General features: G+C 34.0%; 3 protein-coding genes across 3 annotated transcripts in view; all 3 read left to right on the top strand.

The window, feature by feature from the left end:
- The window catches only part of LOC102578406 (cytochrome P450 98A3-like), a 20470-nt gene that overhangs the window by 4887 nt on the left and 4296 nt on the right, over positions 1-11287 (top strand). The gene's annotated exons all lie outside the window — the stretch shown is intronic.
- LOC102586130 (cytochrome P450 98A2-like) lies at positions 318-2206 on the top strand. Its single transcript, XM_006364740.2, has 3 exons — positions 318-812; positions 1394-1791; positions 1877-2206. The coding sequence occupies exons 1-3, from the start codon at positions 326-328 to the stop codon at positions 2204-2206; spliced, it is 1215 nt and encodes a 404-aa protein (XP_006364802.1). The 5' UTR covers positions 318-325.
- LOC102585799 (cytochrome P450 98A3-like) lies at positions 8771-10484 on the top strand. Its single transcript, XM_015304091.1, has 2 exons — positions 8771-9290; positions 10027-10484. The coding sequence occupies exons 1-2, from the start codon at positions 8804-8806 to the stop codon at positions 10470-10472; spliced, it is 933 nt and encodes a 310-aa protein (XP_015159577.1). The 5' UTR covers positions 8771-8803; the 3' UTR covers positions 10473-10484.

Genomic DNA, 11287 nt, shown 5'->3' with positions numbered 1-11287 from the left:
ATAATTATATATATATATATATATATATATATATATATATATTATTGGAATCTTTTTTACTTTGGCGTCTGTTTACTTTTTTATTTATATAAATAAAATTTTTGACTCTACCCGTGATTACAACATAAGCCATTATGACTTATGATTTGATAGGATAAATTATTATTTTTTTTACACAAAGCGTGTATATATCTATATCTCATACTAATTTGAATATACTATTAAAGTAGGACTTTTTCTTCTTTGAGGGAATGAAAAAAATAGTATTTAAAGGGGACCTTAGCTTGCCTTTTTTCATCAAACACATACAACATTATTTCCCATAATGGCTTTTCCTTTAGTACTCTCCCTATCTATATTCATCATCTTTTTATGTTACAAACTCTACAACCGGCTCACAGCCAAGCTTCCACCGGGACCGTGTCCATGGCCGGTCATTGGAAACCTCTTCAACATAACCCCAGTGAGGTTCCGGTGTTTTGCTGAATGGGCCCAAATTTATGGGCCTATCTTTTCTTTTTACCTCGGGTCACAACTAAACGTGGTGGTGAATAATGCAGAACTTGCTAAACAAGTTCTTAAAGATAATGACCAAAATTTGGCCAATAGGTTTAGAACAAAACCTCTTGATAATGTGAGTAAAAATGGGATGGATTTGATATGGGCTGATTATGGACCTCATTATGTGAAAGTAAGAAAGCTTTGTAATCTTGAACTTTTTACTCCAAAGAGACTTGAAGCTCTTAGGCCCATTAGAGAAGATGAAGTTACTGCCATGATTCACAACATTTACAGAGATTCTAATAAGCATTGTAAGTTTCCTTTCACTTTTACGACTATTATTTTTTACTACGTCTACCCACCTCGGAATAACTTCAATCATGCAGTATGTGAAGTTAGGTTCGATAACCTTTTCAAATGTGAAATTATTAAGAGTCAACGTTAGGAGCAACAATCATTATCATTTCGTTAATTAAATCAAATATAATATTCAATATTACGTGACTAAAGTACGTTAATTGTATCAATAATCATTAAATAGCACTACAATTCCATCGGAAAGTTTTTTCTTTATTCCAGTCAAATGTCAATACATATGAGAGAGAATTGAACCCCATACCACACGCTTTTAAAATATATATTTTTTCTTAATCGATAATCCAAAAGGGAATCAATACAATATATATATATATATATATAATGGTCAACGTATTTTATGATACTATGGTAGATATTGTTAGTCAATACACAAAATGTAAACTCATAAGATGTTATGTGGTCTGAATATTCATATATTATACATGATTTGTTAGTTATTTTAATTTAAGGGAGCATGCAAGTATTTTGACTTATTCTTCTAGAGTTTAAATATTGAATCCGTCTTTGTGTGCAGGCAATGTTAGTAATTGTATGATGCTAAGGGGCTACTTGGGATCAGTATCATTCAACAATATAACAAGGCTAACATTTGGAAAAAGATTTATGAACTCAGAAGGTGAAGTTGATAAACAAGGTGAAGAACTCAAAGCTATTGTAACAAATGGGATTAAAATAGGAGGAAAATTAAATTTGGGAGAATTTGTACCATGGCTACGTTGGGCATTTAAAGATGAAGATGAAGCTCTTGAGGCACAAGATAGACGTTTGGAGGAATTTACAAGAATTATAATGGAAGAACACACAATTGCTAGGAAAATAACTGGGGAAACTAAACAACACTTTGTTGATGCTTTGCTTACTCTACAAAACGAGTATGATCTTAGTGATGACACTGTTATTGGCCTCCTTTGGGTAAGTATATTTTGATAGTAAGTTTAACTTTATACAATAATAGCATAAAATATATTTACACTGACAATATTGTAAAATCATGTAGGATATGATAACAGCAGGGATGGACACAATAGCCATTACTGTTGAATGGGCTATGGCCGAACTAGTAAAGAATCCAAGAGTTCAACAAAAGGTCCAAGAGGAGCTAGATGGAGTTATTGGATCAGATCGTATCGTAAACGAAATAGATATTTCCAAACTCTCCTATCTACAACATGTAGTCAAAGAATCTTTAAGATTGCACCCTCCAACTCCACTAATGCTGCCTCATATGGCTGGTAATAATGCCAAAGTGGGTGGTTACAACATTCCAAAAGGTTCAATTGATTCTAATTTATCTACAATATATCATTTATTATTTATCATATTTTAGCATTATACTCCTTATTTATTTTTACTTGTTCATGTTTAAATTGATACACCTCTTTAAAAGTAATTAATAAAATGATAAGTAGTTTACTAGTATATTATCCTTTGAACAGGGGCAGAGCCGCAAAGGACGCCAAAGGTATAACAAGGGCTAAGAGAGTTTATCTGAATTCCTTTGACGGAAAGTTACACATTTATATATGATTAAAATTAATTTTTTATATATAAATAATAGATGTTCATGAACTCTGTAGAAAATTGAAGAGCAGTAATTGGGAAATTTTCTCGTTGTATTTCTCTGTACAGACTATATGTCCTTATATAAGACTGAAGAATAATAAATAAATTAAGAATATTCTAAATACAAATATATTTGTCTAAATCCTATTGGTTGTCTATGTAACTTCTATAACAACTTTTATTCCTTTCTATGCTGGCATTGTGCTTCTCACGTGATTTGGTAGAAACTTCTAGGTTCCTCTGCGGTGGATGGTTAGGATTTAATCTCTCAAATGGATGGCTGCAATTAGATCTCTTCCATGATATAGCTTGATGATTGCCACGTACTTGTGAGTCCAAATTCAGACCATGATACTTTTTCTTCTTCATCTCTATGGAGAAACAAAAATTGGAGCTTCTTTATCTGTAATTTCAACATCCCCCCTCAAGATGGAGGGGAGAGAAATGACACCCATCTTGCCAAGAATCCGATGATGAGCAGGCCCCGAAAGAGATTTAGTGAAAACATCAGCAAGTTGATCCTTGGAAGGAACGAAATGGAGAGAAATGAGTCCGAAAAGATACTGTTGCCGGACGAAATGACAGTCGAGCTCCACGTGTTTCGTTCGTTCATGAAACACGGGATTTTTGGCAATATGAATCGCCGCTTGACTGTCTGAACGAATAGGGATCGGCAACAAAGGAGGAACAGACAGATCAGCAAGTAGACGAGTTAACCAAGTCAACTCGGCAACCAATCGACGCATCGATCGATACTTAGCTTCTGCAGATGACAAAGAGATAGAAGCTTGCTTTTTCGATTTCCAGGATATCGGAGAACCTCCCAGACAAATAAAGAACCCACTAATTGAACGGCGAGAGTCGGGGCAAGAAGCCCAATCCGCATCGCAAAAAGCAGAGATGATGAAAGAAGGAGAAGCTGATAAAAAAATGCCTTGATTAGGTGATCCTCTCAGGTAACAAAGAACTCTTAAAGCAGCTGCAAAATGATTTTCAGAAGGTTGTTGCATAAACTGACTGAGGCTCAAAACAGCATAGCACAGATCTGGACGTGTGTGTGTTAAATAATTAAGCTTTCCAATAAGATGCCGATAAATTGTTGGATCTGACATAGACTTTCCTGAATCTGCAGTTAATTTGCAAGAAGGATCCATCGGTGAAGACACATGATGCAAATGGGAAATGTCAAACTCCTCAAGAAGATCTAAGGTATACTTCCGTTGATTGATTATGATCCCACTGTCTTCGCGCAAAATTTCCATTCCTAAGAAATAATGAAGCAAACCAAGATCTTTGATTTTGAACTCAACATGTAAGAAAGCTTTGAGACTTTGAATTTCTATTAAATCATTTCCTGTAATGAGAATGTCATCGACATACACGGCAACAATAGAAACCAAATCTCCTGTATGTTTAAAAAATAAAGAATAATCATTCAGAGATGCAGTATATCCCTTGAAATGCAAAGCACCAGCAAGCTTGGCATACCACTGCCGGGAAGCTTGCTTGAGACCATATAAGGACTTTCTGAGTCGACAGACCATAGTAGAGTTAGATGGAGCTAAACCGGGGGGGAATTTCATGTACACCTCCTCTTGCAAATCACTTTGCAAAAATGCGTTATTGACATCAAACTGTGATATAGGCCATTGTTTCTTAGCTGCAATAGATAGAAGACACCTGATCGTGGTCATTTTAACCACGGGGGAAAAAGTTTCATTCAAATCTATACCCTCTCGCTGGATGTCTCCTCTAATAACCAATCTTGCCTTTAGTCGCTCAATGGAACCATCTGCACGATGTTTTACCTTGTATACCCACTTACAAGGTAATGCCCTTCTATTAGAGGGAAGGTGAACCATATCCCATGTGTGGTTTGATCTCAGAGCTACTATCTTCTCTTGCATAGCTTTGGACCAACCTGGATGAAGAGAAACTTGATAGTAACTGTTAGGTTCTGTGATATGGAAAACTGACTCTAGTAAGAGCTGATTAGATGGTGAAATCCCAGTAGGAGATAGACCGGTAGAGGTGATAGGGGCAGCAAAACAGGATTCGGTCACAGGAGTAAGAAAGATATTGTTGCAAAAATAATCCTGAAGATGAACAGGTAGAGTCCCTTTAGTCGATCTTTCTGATCTTCTTAAAGGGAGAGAACCAGTGGGCAAATTTGAATCAGTTACAAGAGATGTTTGAGGAGAAGGACAGTTTAGAGGTGAAGAGGAAGAATCTGGGGAATCTGAGGACTCCGGAGAAGGAATGTTAGGAACTGAAACATCAAAGGATGAATCAGTGACAGTAGAATACTGAGTATCAGGAGATGGAGAAGGGAAAATAGAAGTAGAATTAGGAGAAGGAACAGTGAAAGGAAATATAGCCTCAAAGAAAGAAACATCTCTGGATATGACTATTTTATGGCTATCCAATTCTAAGATTTTGTAACCCTTTTGATTTGAAGGATATCCAAGGAAAACACAGGCCTTAGCTCTTGGTTCAAATTTGCCCCTTCCATGGGAAATAGTACTAGCATAACATAAGCAACCAAAACACTTTAAAGTGGCATAATTTGGTGTTTTCCCATGGAGTATTTGATAAGGTGTGTGTCCATGAAGCACTCTAGAAGGTAATCTGTTTATTAGAAAAGTAGCAGTAAGGATGCACTCCCCCCAATATGCTAAAGGAACTTGAGATTGAAATAAAAGAGCTCTAGCTATTTCAAGTAAATGTCTATGCTTTCTTTCAACAACGCCATTTTGTTGAGGGGTAGCAACACATGAAGTTTCATGCAAAATACCTTGTGAGTTGAAAAAATTGATGGCTACAATACTTTTGCCCAACTCCATTGCATTGTCTGATCTTATCCTCTTCACTTTAAGATTGAATTGCCTTTCTACCATATAAAGGAAGTTTTGTAAAACTGAAAAAGCATTGCTTTTGGTGCTTAAGAGGTAAGTCCATGTTCCCCTACTATAGTCATCTACTATGGTAAGGAAGTATTTATAATTATCATGTGTAAATACTTTGTAGGGTCCCCAAGTATCTATATGAATAAGATCAAAAATTGACTTAGTTGATATATGACTGATAGGGAAAGGAGGTCTTGACTGCCTTGCCTTAGGACAAATGTCACAAAAACAATCAGAATTAGAAGGAATTGAAATGAAACTGACATTCTTCATTGATGAGAAAGGTAGATGGCCCAATCTGATGTGCCATAACTTTACATTAGATGTAGTACTACTACAATTTGGTAAAGAAAAAGAACTAGCATTACTGAAACAGGGAAAGGAAACTGAAGAACTATTAGAAACTGTAGAAGTTAAAACAGTTTTGTTCTTGCTGAAATTGAAAACAGATTCTTTGACTTTAGGCTTGAGCAGATATAGACCTTCTGAAACTTCACCAAAAACTTGAGGCCTCCTCATTGAAAGGCCCTGCAACACACAATGATTAAGAGTAAAGAGCAGTGTGCAAGAAAATTGATTGAAAAATTTATGCACAGACATAAGATTATATTTGAAACTAGGAACGTACAACACATTTTCTAAAATGAGATCAGAAAAGAGAGATACAGTCCCAATATGAGTGACAAGAATAGTTTGACAATTAGGAAGATTAATAGTTAAGGGAGGAGTAAGAGAAGATAATGATCTGAAAGAAGTTGAATCAAAACACATATGTTCAGAAGCTTGAGTTAGTCACAGAAAAACATGAACCAAGATATTTAATAATCGTACCAGCCACTGCATTAGCATTGATCTCCATTCCTGAGTTGGTACCCTCTTCCATCTTCATGTGTTTGAACATCTTCACAAACTGATTGTATTGTTCCTGGGAGTAGTTTTGATTTGAAATATCTATTCCAAAACTCTGTTTGTTGTCTGTTTCTTCCATAGTCATGACTCCATTTCCCCTAATTTGATCTACATTTCCCTTTACTTGATTATTGAAACCTTTCTCATTTGTAAACTGAAAATCATCTAGAAAACCAATGAGTCTGAAACAGTTAAGTTCCACATGTCCAGTTTTCCCACAGTAAGTGCAGGTGACATTGGGGTTGTATTTTGCTTTCTTGCCTTTGAATTTTGGATTCTGGTTCTGTCTGGGAAATCTTTGTAGCTGTGTCTGTTGAGATCCAGCAGGTGCAGGTCTGGGGTAAACATTTCCAAATTTGCTTGAAGAAGCAATAGATCTCTGACCCTGTTTAGAGATTCTATATTGATGTGAATTTCCAACCATAAATGCAGATGAATCAGGATTGACAGTAGAATTTACATAAGATTCTCTTTGGTTTTCATCCTGCAGAATCAAAGAATATGCAAGATTAATATCAGGCAAAGGATTGATCATCAATATATTACCCCTAGCTTGTGAATAAATGTCATTCAATCCCATGAGGAATTGCATGAGTCTCTCATCTTCCAAAGATTTCTGTAACTTTTGTTTCCCTTCACATATGCACACACAGCTGCACTTGACATTGGTATTAAGGGAATCCAGTTCATCCCATAGTCTTTTCAATTTGGTGAAGTATCCGGCAATGTTAGATGTGCCTTGAATTAACTTGCTGAGCTCCTTTTGCAGGTGATACAACTTCGCACCATTAGACTGACCAAATCTGTGTTCCAAGCTCATCCATAGCTCTCTCACAGTTCTCGAGTAAATCACACTGTCTGCGATTTCCTTTGACAATGAATTCAAGATCCACGAGGTCACCATGTCATTGCATCTATTCCAAGCCTGCAGATCTGGAGAATCATCAGCTGGGATTGGTTGTGCTCCAGTGATAAATCCCAGCTTGTTTTTAGCTGACAAGGCTATAAGAACACATCTCTTCCAGCCTTGATAACCCTTTCCATCAAAAGGGTTATTCACGATAGTCATACCAGGTGCATCAGAAGCATGAAGATGATAAGGGTGATTGTGATCAATCACTGATGTGTTACTAGTGATTGTTTGGGTGGTAGTGAGTGTGGCAGCTGTTTCTCCTGTCATTGCTCAAACGAGATTTAGGGTTGATCAATTGATTTGTTGCTCTGATACCATGTAGAAAATTGAAGAGCAGTAATTGGGAAATTTTCTCGTTGTATTTCTCTGTACAGACTATATGTCCTTATATAAGACTGAAGAATAATAAATAAATTAAGAATATTCTAAATACAAATATATTTGTCTAAATCCTATTGGTTGTCTATGTAACTTCTATAACAACTTTTATTCCTTTCTATGCTGGCATTGTGCTTCTCACGTGATTTGGTGGAAACTTCTAGGTTCCTCTGTGGTGGATGGTTAGGATTTAATCTCTTAAATGTATGGCTGCAATTAGATCTCTTCCATGATATAGCTTGATGATTGCCACGTACTTGTGAGTCCAAATTCAGACCATGATACTCTTTCTTCTTCATCTCTAAAGATGGAGAAACAAAAATTGGAGCTTCTTTATCTGTAATTTCAACATCCCCCCTCAAGATGGAGGGGAGAGAAATGACACCCATCTTGCCAAGAATCCGATGATGAGCAGGCCCAGAAAGAGATTTAGTGAAAACATCAGCAAGTTGATCCTTGTGACTCTATAATTATTTTTGAATATACTAAATTCAATGTTTTGAAAATTGCATTGAAAAATGAATAGCAAAAGATAGAATAAGTATAAAATGATAATAAGTGTTTTTTTCTGAGCTTATTGGATCTGCATGGAAGTGGGAGCAAGGTAGATTAATTTAATATAGATAAACATGCATAATTAACATATAATTATTTATATATATAAGTGTCAAATCATAAAAGAATCAAGTTGGTGATGCCGCAACTTATAATTTACTACGTATAATTTGTCAACTCAATTTATGAATACATAAATTTATTTTTATGTATATAAAATAAACGTTGAATCTCTTTAGCTTCGTCGTTTATTTTCTTCTTTATGTTCCCATCCATGTGAAGGTGATTTGATAATGTAAATTAAATATGATATCATTACAGGCTCTTTCATAAAAACCATCAAATTCCTTAAAAGTAAAATTTACAAAGAATTGGATTTAAGTTACAGACGATGTTAATTTAATTAGTCTTTTTAAAAAAAATATTACCGGGCCTTTTTAATAATATTTACATGTGAGACTCAATAAAAATTGAGATTATAGTCATAAAAATAGGACTTGTATTATCTTCACTGATAGAATAATTTTCTTCCCCACCTACCGTGTATATATCTAATAAATCTCAAACTAATATAAATATATTAAAGTATATGACTTTTTCTTCTATGAGTGAATTGAAAAAATAGTATTTAAAGGGGGCCTTAGCTTGCCTTATTTCATCACACAAACACAAACACAATTATATTAATTTATTTCCCATAATGGCTTTTCCTTTAGTACTCTCTCTATCAGTATTTATCATCTTTTTATGTTACAAACTCTACAACCGGCTCACGGCCAAGCTGCCTCCGGGTCCTTGGCCGTGGCCGGTGATTGGAAACCTCTTCAGCATAACGCCGATGAGGTTCCGATGCTTTGCTGAATGGGCCCAAATTTATGGGCCAATTTTTTCTTTTTACCTTGGGTCACAACTAAACGTGGTGGTGAATAATGCGGAACTTGCAAAAGAAGTTCTTAAAGATAATGATCAAAATTTGGCCAATAGGTTTAGAACAAAACCTCTTGATAGTGTGAGTAAAAATGGGATGGATTTGATATGGGCTGATTATGGACCTCATTATGTGAAAGTAAGAAAGCTTTGTAATCTTGAACTTTTTACTCAAAAGAGACTTGAAGCTCTTAGGCCAATTAGAGAAGTTGAAGTTACTGCCATGGTTGAAAATATTTTCAAGGACACCACTAAGCCTGGTATGTGAATTTTATTTAGCATGGATAGATATTTAGTATTTAATATCTATCCATTTAATTTTATTTTTTTTGCATGTTTACTTACTTCAGAATAAGTTAGGATTGATAAAAAGGTCTACAGTTACATATCACTAGTTTACAAAAAAAATTTGGCATACACATCAGCTATTTGTGTAGTTTTGTCATTAAATTAATATGGTCCAGTTTTAGATAAATTTTTTGTTTTCTTTTTAACGTATTTAATTGGTTAAGAATGAAAACACTGACTGTACACGAAAATGATGGGAGTATCAATCATTTTCATGATTTCTTTGATCAAATAATATTCAAAACCTTGAAGAAAGGCCTTTAATAATATAAATAATGATTAAATGGAATTTCATAAGAAGTATGAGGTCTTTAATTATATAAATAATGATTAAATGGAATTTCATAAGAAGTATTTTATTAAATTAAATAATGTTCAACGGGAAAGTCTTTTCTTTAATATTCCAGTCAATAGGAGATAGAATTGAACCATATCACACCCTTTTTTAAAAAAAACATATTTTTTTCTTAATAAGCAATACAATAATATAATATTAAATACAATAGTCAACGTGATTAATTATTTGATCATCATACTTTAGTTAATATTTTATGATACTAGGGCTTAGAAAGTTGAAGTATTCCAATGATATTGAAGTACATATTCGACCCATAGAGTTTAAATTCTGAATCTGTCTTTGATAAGCAGGTAATGATAGTAAAACAATGACGCTAAGGGGCTACTTGGGATTAGTGTCATTCAACAACATAACAAGGCTTACATTTGGGAAGAGATTTATAAACTCAAAAGGTGAAGTTGATGAACAAGGTGAAGAGCTCAGAGCCATTTTAACAGATGGGATAAGAATTTCAGGAAAACCTAATTTGGGAGAATTTGTACCATGGCTACGTTGGGTATTTAAAGATGACAATGAAGCTCTTGAGTCACAAGATAGACGTTTGAATAAATTTACAAGACTTATAATGGAAGAACACACAATTGCTAGAGAAAAATCTGGAGAAACCAAACATCATTTTGTTGATGCTTTGCTTACCCTTCAAAAGGAGTATGATCTTAGCGATGACTCTATTATTAGCCTTTTTTGGGTAAGTATACATATACTAGTTAATATAATTTTAACTTTTATACACTGACATCACGATTTTTATTTTTGTATTGTTTTTATTTTGAAGTACTAGAGAAATTTCGAAATGCATGTCTGCAATGTTTATTTTAGACAATAATGTAACTGAACTTCAATTGCAAGTATAAATATATGTTGGAAAGATATATAGTATAATCCCTAAATATATTTATTATTTTTAAATATTTAGTTAAATCATCTTAATAATTCAAAACCATTGTCATTTTTAAACCCAAAGCTTTTTACAACTATTTTATACAGCTTTTTACTAAGGAGAACCAACGAAGACTTGAAGCTAAGGTATCACGCACAAAGCTTTTTACTACTATATTAACTGTTATAAATTGAAAGAAGCACCACGAAAGAGTGATAATATGATTAAAAATAATAGTATTCGAGTCTTGAAAATAAAAAATATATTATATGATTAAACATAATAGTATTCGAGTCTTGAAAATAAAAAATATATTTTAATAGAAAACACTTTTTCTTGTAGTAGAAAAGATCTTTTATTGTGATGATGAATATAGGAAAATCCTCTTTGAATTTGTCAGAGATATTTTGATGGGAATTCATTTATTTCTGTTCGGGTGACTTGCTTTGGTTTAAATGCATTTTATGTAACAAGACTTGTATATTGGTCCTAGAATATGAATCTTCCATCCTTATAGACTAACATTTAAAATAAAGTACAACCTATAAATCTAGCATGGTAAGATTAGTGAATTTCAAAGTCCACATGCTTATTCATTTACGTTCATATGAGGACTTTTTCTTCGTTTTTTTTTTACTATTCATAGTAAGGACGGTGACGCCATAAATAAG

Source organism: Solanum tuberosum, unplaced genomic scaffold (genome assembly GCF_000226075.1).
Source record: "Solanum tuberosum cultivar DM 1-3 516 R44 unplaced genomic scaffold, SolTub_3.0 scf00506, whole genome shotgun sequence".
NCBI lineage: Eukaryota > Viridiplantae > Streptophyta > Magnoliopsida > Solanales > Solanaceae > Solanum > Solanum tuberosum.
This window is presented reverse-complemented; position numbering and strand designations above follow the sequence as displayed.

Bases quoted from the DNA above. Each gene is read 5' to 3' on its own strand.
- LOC102585799 (XM_015304091.1), top strand. From the start codon at position 8,804: ATGGCTTTTCCTTTAGTACTCTCTCTATCAGTATTTATCATCTTTTTA. The intron at 9,291-10,026 runs GTATGTGAATTT...TTTGATAAGCAG, and splicing joins CAAGGACACCACTAAGCCTG to GTAATGATAGTAAAACAATG.
- LOC102586130 (XM_006364740.2), top strand. From the start codon at position 326: ATGGCTTTTCCTTTAGTACTCTCCCTATCTATATTCATCATCTTTTTA. The intron at 813-1,393 runs GTAAGTTTCCTT...CTTTGTGTGCAG, and splicing joins CAGAGATTCTAATAAGCATT to GCAATGTTAGTAATTGTATG. The intron at 1,792-1,876 runs GTAAGTATATTT...AAAATCATGTAG, and splicing joins CTGTTATTGGCCTCCTTTGG to GATATGATAACAGCAGGGAT.